At 43.9% G+C, this 12424-nt stretch overlaps 1 protein-coding gene across 1 annotated transcript; it reads left to right on the top strand.

The window, feature by feature from the left end:
* Positions 1-900: 900 nt before the first annotated feature.
* SPAM1 (sperm adhesion molecule 1) lies at positions 901-9712 on the top strand. Its single transcript, XM_030216746.1, has 3 exons — positions 901-1860; positions 6386-6475; positions 9047-9712. Exons 1-3 carry the CDS (start codon positions 901-903, stop codon positions 9710-9712), a joined length of 1716 nt encoding a protein of 571 aa, XP_030072606.1.
* The last annotated feature ends 2712 nt before the right edge of the window (positions 9713-12424 follow it).

Below are 12424 nucleotides of genomic sequence, written 5' to 3'. Positions count from 1 at the left end.
GCCACTTCAAATCCCACTGCTGCTCCTTGTGATCTTGGGCAAGTCACTTAACCCTCCATTGCCTCAAGTACAAACTTAGATTGTGAGCCCTCCTGGGACAGAGAAATATCCAGTGTTCCTGAATGTAACTCACCTTGAGCTACTACTGAAAAAGTGTGAGCAAAATCTAAATAAATAAATAAAGATTCTAGAATTCTAAAGAATAACAAGATTCCATGCAGAATTTCAAAGTGTAGCAACATTCCATGTAGAACCCCAAAGAGTAACAAGATTCTTTGGGGTTGAGGACTGGCTTAGTGGTTAGAGCACCAGTCTTGCAATCCAGAGGTGGCCACTTCAAATCCCACTGCTGCTCCTTGTGATCTTGGGCAAGTCACTTAACCCTCCATTGCCTCAGGTACAAAATCAGATTGTGAGCCCTCCAGGGACAGAGAAATACCCAGTGTGCCTGATTGTAACTCACCTTGAGCTACTATTGAAAAAAAGGTGTAATCAAAAATCCAAAAAAATAAATAAATAATGCAGCTTAGTAAAAGGGTCCCTAAATTAATTGCTTATATGCTGTGTGATATTTTCAAAAAGACAGATAATATATTGCAAGAAGTAAACAATAGCAAGAATTCATTTTCTTTTGTTTTTAAGAACCCTGCCTACCATTTTTATAACTGCACACATTTCTCTCTCTATATTAGGGTGAACAAACATGAAACATTTTACTGAACTATCCATCAGGAAAAACAAATTTTAGTAAGAGCATATGGTTTGAATGCCAATCCTGTGGTACCCAAAAGTTAAAGCTCCATCATTTCAGTACTGTTACCCATCTGCCAACAACGCTTGGTCTTATATAATAGATCTCAGTTTTTTTTTTTTTTTACTTTTGGCATAGTGGAGCTGATCATGAGATCCAAAAATTTCATTTTAATCTTCCATTACCGGGATTTTTCTTTTAAGGTGACCTGTCTCATTTTTGTCATTCTGCCTCCATTTTGCCACGTATTTTCAGAGAGAGCTCCTCCAGTGGCACACATGTCCCCTTTTATTTCCATTTGGAATGCTCCAACAGAGGTTTGCCCGCGAAAGCATAAAATCAGTATTGATCTCAGGCTCTTCCAGTTCACAGGCAGCCCAATGAAGACGAGCACCAATCAAAGCATCACGTTATTCTACTACGACCGATTAGGCCATTACCCCTATTTAAATGAGGACACGGGCGACGCCTTCCATGGGGGTATTCCTCAACTGATTCCTCTGTATCGTCATTTCAAAAAAGCCGAGGAAGACATTTCATTCTACATACCTTCAGAGAAAGAACGAGGATTTGCAGTGATTGACTGGGAAAACTGGAGGCCATTATGGATAAGAAACTGGGCAGCAAAAGACATTTACAGAAAACAGTCTGTCGAGTTTGTGCAACAGAAAGATCTAACACTGACAGAGAGACAGGCCCATGCAGTTGCCAAAATAGAGTTTGAAGCTGCAGCTCAAAGAGTTATGTTGGACACGTTATGGTTGGGGAAATCGCTGAGACCCAATCATTTTTGGGGCTATTTCTTGTTTCCAGACTGTTACAACTATGACTATAAACAACATTCTCACAATTACACAGGAAGCTGCCCTGAAATAGAATTAAAGAGAAATGATGAGCTCATGTGGCTTTGGAAGGAAAGCACAGCACTTTACCCCAATATGTATCTGGAGACAGCCCTGAAGTCTTCAAAAAATGCAGCACTCTTTGTCAGGAACCGTATTAAAGAAGCGATGAGAACTGCCAAGCTAGCCAACATCAGCTCTCCTCTTCCAATCTATGCATATCTGCGTCCAGTGTTTACAGACATGCCTCATAAATATCTCTCTGAGGTAATTGTTTATTTATTATTTTATTTATTTGTTGCATTTGTATCCCACATTTTCCCACCCATTTGCAGGCTCAATGTGGCTTACAATGTTCCGTCATGGCAATCGCCATTCCAGAGTGAAAAGATACAGTTGGTATTACATAAAGAACATGTCTGACATAATAGAATTAAGCAATCAAGTATAGAAAGATTATGTTCGGAATATCAGGTAAGCGGTGATGCGTTACAGTTCCTATGATGGATCATTGTGGTATGCTTTGTTGAACGGATAAGTCTTCAGTGACTTCCGAAAGTTGATTGGGTCGCACATTGTTTTCACGTCAAGTGGCAACGCACTCCACGACTGCGTGCTCATGTAGGAAAAGCTGGACGCATGTGTTAATCTGTATTTTAGTCCTTTACAGTTGGAAAAGGGAAGATTCAGGAATTTACGTGCTGATCTTTTAGCGTTCCTGGGTGGCAGGTCATTGAGGTCTGACATGTAGGCCGGGGCATCTCCGTGAATGATTTTATAAACCAGAGTGCAGACTTTGTACGTAATACGTTCTTTGAGTGGAAGCCAGTGTAGCTTTTCTCTTAGGGGTTTATAACATTCACTGTGCTTTTTAAAATTATTATTATTGCTTGATTTGTACAATTGAAATATTAACAGGTTCAAATCATTCATAGGCTCAATACATGGGTGCACATTGTGGGGGGGGGGGGGGGAGAGGAATTTTATAAAGGTTTTTTCCTTGTATAAAGCCTGTTGTACACATAGAAAAGTAGCAGGTGTAATTTATCTTATTCCCTTCTGTTCAGATCTTGAATCTCTTCATAAAGGCGGGTTAATAAATCCCAATAAATAAATAAATTGTCAGCATTTGTGCATGACTGAGGTTGGCTCTTGGCTGGTTCATATTTGTCAAACAATAAACATCTGGGGGAGGATTCAGTAAAGGTCACCCAAAATTAGATGCTGGGATGATGCACGCTAAGGGCCAGATTCTATATTTAGTGCTTTAAAAATCTGCAATGAAAACAATTCTGCCTAAGCGTAATCTATATGCTGAGCCTAGATTTAGGCGTGGTATGTAGAATATGCTTAGTCGATACGCTAGCACCTAAAACTACGCGCATCCATTTACACCAATGAAAATGTGGCGTAACTCCCGGTGCATAGATTTAGACGCAGAAAGCCATATTTATTTTAGGGGTTTTTTTTTGTTACATTTGTACCCTGCACTTTCCCACTCATGGCAGGCTCAGTGCGGCTTACATGGGGCAATGGAGGATTAAGTGACTTGCCCAGAGTCACAAGGAGCTGCCTGTGCCTGAAGTGGGAATCAAACTCAGTTCCTCAGTTCCCCAGGACCAAAGTCCACCACCCTAACCACTAGGCCACTTATTGCATTTGTATCCCACATTTTCAGACCTATTTGCAAGCTCAATGTGGCTTACATAGTACCGGAGAGGCATTCGCAGACTCCGGTGTGCACAAATACAAAATGATGTTGTGGTAAGATAAGGTTCTTGTGGAACAGTCTCATTAGGGTATCATAAGGCAGAAGGGTTGTGTAATGACCATTATGTACTTTGGTTTTGGTGTGTTGCAGCGTTTGAGCATTTAAGTTGGATCGGTAGGGTATGCCTTTTGAAACAAGTTAGTTTTTAGTGATTTCCGGAAGTTTAAATGGCCATATGATGCTTTCCCAACTTTCGGTAATACGTTCCACAGTTGTGTGCTTATATAGGAGAAACTGGATGCGTAAGTTGATTTGTATTTAAGTCCTTTGCATCTTGGGTAGTGGAGATTTAGATATTCTACAACAATGCAGGTCAATTTTGGAATTCCCAAGAAATGCCTATTTCCCTGCCCATAATCATGTCCCTTTTTGCCTGCGCACATTAAAATTTAGACACAGTGCATTACAGAATACACTTAGGGAGTTGTGCGCATAAATTCTTATTATTGCCAATTAGTGCTCATTATTGCTTGTTAAGTGCTGCTAACAATGCCGATTGGCTTGTTAAACCAATTAAGTTACGCACGTTATTACAGAATACGCTTGGATTTTGGCGTGGAATGCTAGGCGCACTATATAGAATCCGAAGGTAAGTGTGAATTCTATAAAGGCAGTTCCATGCAGAACCATCATAATTGAATACCAGCTTACCGTTCAATCTCACCCCTTTGGCCACGAGCACTTACGCCAGTCAAAGGCTGCTATATTTGCTCACACCTACCTTTCAGTTAGGAGCAGAAATTCAAGTATTCTGTAACTACTTGCCTAAATCCTGGGACTGCCCCTGATCCACCCATGCCCCTACCCTGGCCATGTCCCCTTTGAAGTTGCACGTGTGATAAGATAGGCACGCAGGTTATAGAATAAGAGCGTAGGGCGGATCCACACCTAACTAACACCTACTAACACCTACTCAGAAGCTTAGCCGAGATTGGGTGGCAGAGCCGGTGGGGGGAGGTGGGGCTGGTGGTTGGGAGGCGTGGCCTCTGCTGGGCAAGACTTCTACGGTCTGCGCCATGAAAATTGCAGATACAATTCAAGGTAAGGTATGCACAAAAAGTAGCACATATCAGTTTATCTTGTTGGGCAGACTGGATGGACCATGCAGGTCTTTTTCTGCCGTCATCTACTATGTTACCACGTTACCTATGACTGCCAATTAGCACTTGTTAACACCACTAAGCGATTGTAATCACCTATGCAGCCAATAGGTTTATGTGCAGATCTGTGCCCAAAATTGCACACCCAACCTCGGATGACCTATACAGAATCCGGCGACTGCTGTGTTGCGCCACAGTGAACATATACAAGATCTGAACAGAAGGGAATAAGATTAGCTTTCTAAGCAAAATTAAGTTGCTTTTTATTAAGCATACTGGAAATGGTAGTGCAAAAGCTCCATTTCCAAAAGGCTTTTCCCCATTCGATTTCAAAGAAAGACATTATCCCCCGGATTCTTTAAAGGTTGTCCAAATTTGGGCACGAATCCCAGTTAATGGTTTCCAATGATTTAATTATTGGAGCTAACAAACACTTAATTGTACTAATTCTATGTGCTATTCTGTAACAATGGGCACCTAAACTGGATTGCATACAACTCAAAATGGGGCATGGCAACATAGCCGCCGAGAGGGGGGGCAGGGGGGACAACATTCTCTGGGCCCGCAGTCCCACCCGCCCTCCATCGTCGACCATCTGCCACCGGGCCAGGCCCCCTGCATTGAAATCACAGTGCCTCTCACCTCCATGTGAAAGCACTGCAGGCAGCAGCAGATCGCCTCCCTTCGGGCCTCCTACCCTCCATGTGTCCCGCCCTCGTCTGATGTAAGTTCCACGAGGGCGGGACACAAGGAGGGAAGGAGGGCCGAAGGGAGGCGATCTGCTGCCCTGCTGCCTGCAGCGCTTTCACACGGAGGTGAGAGGCGCTGTGATTTCAATGCAGGGGGCCCGGCCCGGTGGCGGACGGAGGGGGGCAGGTGGAGGGGGGAGCGGCGACCTCAGGTGGGGCAGCCTTGTCCAGTCTCTCGGCGGCCCTGCATGACAACAGGAGGGGCATGAGCAGGTCAGGGGTGATCACAAAAGATACATGCAGTGTTACGGTAAAGTAGACATCTGCACCCAATTTGAGCACCTGGATTTATACCAGTCATGCCCAAAGTTGAGGGATAATTCGGCACTCAGTATTATTCTAGAAAAAGTGTTCATCCCAAAGTGCCCTGTATAGAATAGTGTTGAGTTCCCAATTTTATTCTCACCAAATTTTTGGCCCCATTTATGGAATTTGGCCCTATTGTTTAAAGAAGAAATGTAAACATGTAACTTACCCTAAAAGTTGTATTTGTTTAGGGGAAAATTCTATGGCGTCTTAAAAATCAGCAACCACTCAAAAGTGGAGGAGCACTCAATCCCTACGAGCATTGACAGAGAAAATCCAGAGTAGGGTGGGCTGGCTCTTCCGAAGAAAACCAAGGGAGACACTTGCTCAAAGATATGGTCTTTATTGAAGGTCATAAAACAACTCAACCAACTCGACACAGCTGTGTGTTTCGGCGCCAAAGCACCTGCCTCAGGAGTCTTCTGATATGGGTGTACAAAAGTGATTCCAAGGTCAAATTCAACCAACAAATGATGCCTGTCTGTCAGATGTTGTAAGCGTTCACTTTACACTGCGAATAAACTTTATCTCTTTTTGGTTGAATTTGACCTTGGAATCACCTTTGTACAACCAATATCATAAGACTCCTCAGGCAGGTGCTTTGGCGCCAAAACACAGCAGCTGTGTTGAGTCGGTTGAGCCGCATTGAGCCTGCCATGCGTGGGAAAGCGCGGGGTACAAATGTAACAAAAAAAATAAAATAAAAATAGAGACATCCATATATTCCTGCGGGTGTCTCTAGCGTTAGTGCATGCTAATTTTTATCACGGGCTAAAACTTTGTAAGTCTATGTGCTTCGATAATGAACGTGTATATTTACTATCATTTACTTTATAATATTTTAGAAAATATCTTTTTTTTTTTAGGTTGATCTGGTTCATACCTTGGGAGAAAGTGCTGCAATGGGTGTCTCTGGATTTATAATGTGGGGAGATCTCTCTTTAGCACAGACTATGGTATGAAAAATATCAAATAGTTTTGTTTACATATATATACAGGAAAATGTATGCAGGAGGGAGAGGGATGCAGAGAAAGTATAGGGCAGGGTGTGGAAAGGGAGAGAGACAATGGCTGCATAGTTCAGTTAACTGACAGTTGTGGTGGGTGAGAGGTATCTGGTGTTAGAAATTGCAGTATTCAAAAAAACAATAGGTAAACATTTCAACCTTCCAGAGCACAGTCTGACCTTAAGGTTGCCTTAAGCCTGCAAAAGATCTTCAAAGGGACACTCCAGCATGAAACTGCTGAATTGAAACTCATCAAAAAGCCTGAATAGGAACAATGGATTCATGTGAATGGACTTAACTACTCTGAGATCATCTTGTCATTCTCTCTCACCCTCAACCCCTGTCACTTAACTGAACTATGCAACCATTCTCTCTCACTTTTTACACACCCTTCCCATCACTTTCCAATACTTTAGCTTTGTATCCCTCTCTCTCCCCCTATACATCTTCCTGTATGTCTACCCATGTTCTGAACTTCACCTCATGCATCTGCAGGGGGATGATCAGAAGGAAATGCCGGAGCTAGAGGCTGTTAGCGTCATACTAGCGCCTGCGTTTGCTACCACCCCATGATCAGAGCCCTTGAGCGCGTGAAACAACGCGCTTGAGGGCTCTGAACGCAACTAGCATGCAAATGCATGCTAAACAGGGCTAAACATATTCATCCCCAATGATCAGTGGCCAGCGCGCCAAAGATTGGGTCGCTGGCCGCGGCAAACCCTATGCCAGCTCCGAGTTTGCAGATCATTGTGGAGGAATGGTGAGCCCTGTCCAGCATGCATTTGCATGCTGGTAGGCCCCCATTCCCCCCAACAGCAAACCTGCCAACGACAGGGGGCTGGAGGTCCAGCGGACCTCTGGTCCCCCCAACGATCCCCCCCCCCCAGGTTCAGGGAGGGCTGGAGATCTGGTGGGTCTCAGCCCCCCTAACTCCCCTCAACAAACAGTCCCAGCGACAGCGGGGGGTTGGTTGGTCACCCACTAGGCCACCAGGGATTGTTTGTTGAGGGGAATTAGGGGGAGGATCGTCGGGGGGGGGACCGGAGGTCCACCAGACCTCCAGCCCCCATTGCTCGGGGCAGGGGTAGATGGAGCATGGTGGTCCCATTGACCTCCAGCCCCTGTGTTTGACAGGTTTGGGCTTTTGACAGTCCAGTCCTGTCAAACAAGTGCAGGAGGATTGTGCTGAGCACATGCTCAGGCACAATTCTCCCGCACTTCTACCCCATGATCAGAGATAATTGCGTACTTAAATTTGCATGTAATTATCTCTGATCATCGGTGCGGTAAAGCCCCGCGCTGTTCCAGCGCTACTTTAGAGCGCTGTTTGGAACAGCACAGGGCTTTTGATCATCTGCATGCCTCAATAAATTGGTTACCAAATTTTTATGCATATAAGTGCAGATCTGTGAATCTGTGAATAAATCAACTGGTATAACACGCCCACACATATAAAGGTTATGCTCCTAAATTTATGCTCCTAAAACTTATGCTCCTAATTTATAAGCATAATTTATGATTCTAAATTTATGCTCCTAAATTAGGAGCATAGTCTATTTTGGAGCATAGGGTATGATCCTAATTTAGGAGCATAAATTTTAAGAGCATAAATTTAGGAGCATAACCTTTATAGAATAAGGACCATAACGTGCGCTATATCAGTTTATTTTTCTAAGACGCGCCGATTGCCAAACTAATACATTTTTTATTCAGGGCTTTTCTTTTTAGATTCCTGCAGGCAATATTACTGCACAAAACATGCAAAAAACCTAAAAAGAAAAAGCCTTAGAAACAAATGTGCTAACTTGCAATTAGTGCATCTTAGTAAAAATACACTGGTATCATACGCCCATGCATATCACTCACAGGAGGTGTGCACAGTTTGTACAAATATATATAACACGCGTGTTATCGCTGAGATTCTATACATCATACTGAGATTTCTATGCAGAAATCGAAGCGTGAAGCATTTTCCATAACAATGCACATAACTTAATTCGTTAACAAGCTAATCAGTGCTAATAATTGGATGTTAACAACCAATTATCAGCACCAATTGGAATTAATTACAATTTATGTGCACTACTTGCTAAGCATATTCTGTAATGTGGTGCGCGTAAATATAAGTTGCATACTTGAAAAGTGGGTGTGGAATGGGCAGGTCATGGGTATTTCTAAAATCTATGCGCATTGGCGTAATTGACCGTGACTAAAATTAGTCGCCTGGACTGGTGCTTGGTGTATTCTATAAACTGCACAGAAATGTAGGCGTATTCTATAAAGTATGCCTATATTAAAAACATACTTTATAGAATACGCCTAAATTTTATTTCAGCGTGGATTTTTTTAGGCGTGATATATAGAATCTAGTCCTATATGCATAAAAATACGATAGTCTATACGGTGCTAACTGCCTCGATCAATCATGTTTTTTTATGTTTGAGAAAGCAATCGTTATTTTAATCGTTTTTCACATACGATGATTTTTATTTGTGTGTTTTCTTTATTTAAATTTTACAGAAAACCTGCACAACTTTAAACAACTACCTGAAGGGTGTTTTAAATCCCTATATCATAAACGTAACACTGGCGGCAAAAATGTGTAGCCAAGTTCTTTGCCAGAACAATGGTGCTTGCACAAGGAAGAACTGGAATGCCAGTGATTACCTTCATTTAAACCCGCAAAACTTTCTTATTCAGCAGGCGAAGGATGGGACCTATTCGGTAACTGGACAGCCAGCTGTGGAGGACCTGCAGCAATTTACAGAAAGGTTTGATTGCCTTTGTTATACAGGACACAGTTGTAAGCCTACAGTTGACATTCAGCAGGTCAGACACATCCAGGTCTGCATATCAGTTGACCTTTGTATTACAGCAACTTTCCACCCAACTTTGAGTACTGGAACCAAGGAAACAACTCTCAAGACTTTCTCACCCCATAAAGAAACTGCCCTAGACATCTCCACCACCAAGACTGTAAAGAACAGGGATTCCTACATTATAGACATCATGAGTAAACGGAAGATGAATAGTACGCAGCCTGTGAAAAACAACGTGGGCACCACAAACCCTGGTTCGGGATTACCGATAAGCCATTCTCAAATACTGTACAGCTTGGCATTTCAGTATTTAATATTTTATAGACTCATTTCAGACCTTAACACGCCCCTTAGAGCAATGATATGATATGCTTGGTCAATGGAAACCTAACTCTCTATAATTCAAGAAAACCCTGTTGTATGGGCTATATAGTATTACTCCTGCATAAAGCAATCAGGTACAGACAAGACTGCATTGGTGATATCTGATATTCAGTGTTAATGGGGGGGCCTCCATTTTGGAGTTCACATGGAAAGTACTTAGCGCAGCACCTAATCAATCTGAAAGAGAATCATTCAAAAGGAGAGAGAATTCACAGAGGATAATTCTAAGTTGCAAATAATTACTATAAAGGAAATTCTGTAAGCTGATGTCTAAACTTGGGCACCAATAGTGCACCTAGTTTAGGGGCATTTTTACTAAGGCGTGCCGAAAAATGGGAGGCGCGCAGGTCCATTTTTCAGCGTGGAGGGGATGGGTATGTTGGAAGGGTGTGAAAGCCTCTGCATGTAGAGGAGGGGGGAGACGGGTCGCCAGCTAATTGGATTTCTTTGCCAAGTTTCCAACTGGTAATAAAATATTTCTGATGTTTATTGATGTATTGATTACATTGAAATTCAATAACAAACACTATGGTAACCACATTCTTTTTATTTATTAGGACTTATTAACCACCTTTTAGAAGGAATTCACTCAAGGCGGTGTATAGTAAGAATAAGTAAAACATAAGCAATAGACAATTAACAGCAGTAACAATATTCAAATAACAATACATAGTATGGGCATAGTATATTACATTACAATGTGAACACAATACGCAATGAAACATTTTAATAGATAGCATAGGGTGTAAGTAAAATGGAACACTTATATAAGATAGAGTAACATTAGATAGAAAGCAAGGGGACTCATTTCAAGAAAGTTGCATATTAGGTCAGAGTGGTGCTTGAAATTATTTTATATAGGGTGGGTAGGAGTGTCCTCAGTGGTGTGCTGGAGCTGGCTCGTAGTGGCAGTCCCCTCCTGGCAGTGGCAGCAGCGGCGGCATCGCCTGTGGCTTGGGTATCTTCTTCCCCCATGCAGCACTTCTTCTCTCTCTCTCTCTCTCTCTCTCTCTTTATCCCCCCTCCCCCAGACCTCTCTTCTTTTGCCGTAATTAACTTTTTTTTTTTTTTTTTAAAGCAGCGCTGCCTGGAACACATCAGCAGAAACAGGCTGCTTCAGCCAATCCTGGGGGCCTTCCTTCAGGTGAGGGACAGGCTGAAGGAAGGCCCCTGGGATTGGCTGAAGCAGCCTGTTCCTGATGACATTTTCCAGCACAGCTTAAAGAAAAGTGAATCATGGCAGAAGAAGACAGGCAAGCGGCACGGAGGTGCGAGGGGAGAAAGCAGAGAGCTGCTGCTTCAGGTGGGGGGTGGGAGACAGATACTGCATCATGGAGGGCAACAAGGGAGACAGCCAGGTACTGCATGGGGAGGGGGGAGGGGGGAGGAAGAGAGGGAGAGAGGTGCTGCATCAAGAGTGGAGGAGTGGCCTAGTGGTTAGAGTGGTGGACTTTGGTCCTGGGGAACTGAGGAACTGAGTTCGATTCCCACTTCAGGCACAGGCAGCTCCTTGTGACTCTGGGCAAGTCACTTAACCCTCCATTGCCCCATGTAAGCCACATTGAGCTGCCATTAGTGGGAAAGCGCAGGGTACAAATGTAACAAAAATAAAATAGATACTATTGGAGATTCTACATGGAATGTTGCTACTATTGGAGATTCTACATGGAATGTTGCTATTCCACTAGCAACATTCCATGTAGAAGGCTGCGCAGGCTTCTGTTTCTGTGAGTCTGACATCCTGCACGTACGTGCAGGACGTCAGATTCACAGAAGCAGAAGCCTGCGCGGCCACATTGGTGATCTGCAAGGGCCGACTTCTACATGGAATGTTGCTAGTGGAATAGCAACATTCCATGTAGAATCTCAAATAGTAGCAACAGTGGAGGAGTGGCCTAGTGGTTAGGGTGGTGGACTTTGGTCCTGGGGAACTGAGGAACTGAGTTCAATTCCCACTTCAGGCACAGGCAGCTCCTTGTGACTCTGGGCAAGTCACTTAACCCTCCATTGCCCCAGGTACAAATAAGTGCCTAAGCCGCATTGAGCCTGCCATGAGTGGGAAAGCGCGGGGTACAAATAAAATTTTAAAAAAAGAAGGGGTAGGGAGGGAGAGAGGTGCTGCTTGGGGAGAAGGCAACAAGAGAGACAGATACTGCATCATGGGGGGGGGGGGGGGGGACAACGGAGACAGCCAGCCAGATACTGCATGGGGGGAAGGAGAGGGAGGGAGAGAGGTGCTGCATGGGGCAGAGCAAGGAAAGAGAGAGGTGCTGCATGGGGGGCAAAGAAGGAAAGAGGTGCTGCATTGGGTTAGCAACGAGGGAGACAGGTATTGCATGGGAGGCAAGGAGGGAGAGATGTGCTGCATGGGGGTAAGGAAGGAGAGAGGTGCTGCACTGAGGGGGAGCAATGAGGGAGACGTACTGCATGGGAGGACAAGGAGAGAGAGAAATGCTATATCAGGAGGAGTAGGGAGGGACAGAGGTGCTGCATAAGGGGTGGGTCAAGGAAGGACAGAAGTGCTGCATCAAGAGGAGTGCAAGGATGTAGACAGGTGCTGGACAGGCAGGTTAGGTAATGAAGAGATTCAGTGAGGTAAGGGGAAAGAGGAAGAGAAGGGGGCAAAGAGGTGGAAAGAAGTGCTGGACTTGGGGTAGAGATTCGAAGGACAAGAAAGGACAGGACCTGCGGAGAA

This window comes from Microcaecilia unicolor, chromosome 10 (genome assembly GCF_901765095.1).
Source record: "Microcaecilia unicolor chromosome 10, aMicUni1.1, whole genome shotgun sequence".
NCBI classification, from domain to species: domain Eukaryota; kingdom Metazoa; phylum Chordata; class Amphibia; order Gymnophiona; family Siphonopidae; genus Microcaecilia; species Microcaecilia unicolor.
The sequence above is the reverse complement of the archived record's forward strand: the minus strand, read 5'-3'. Positions and strand labels throughout refer to the sequence as shown.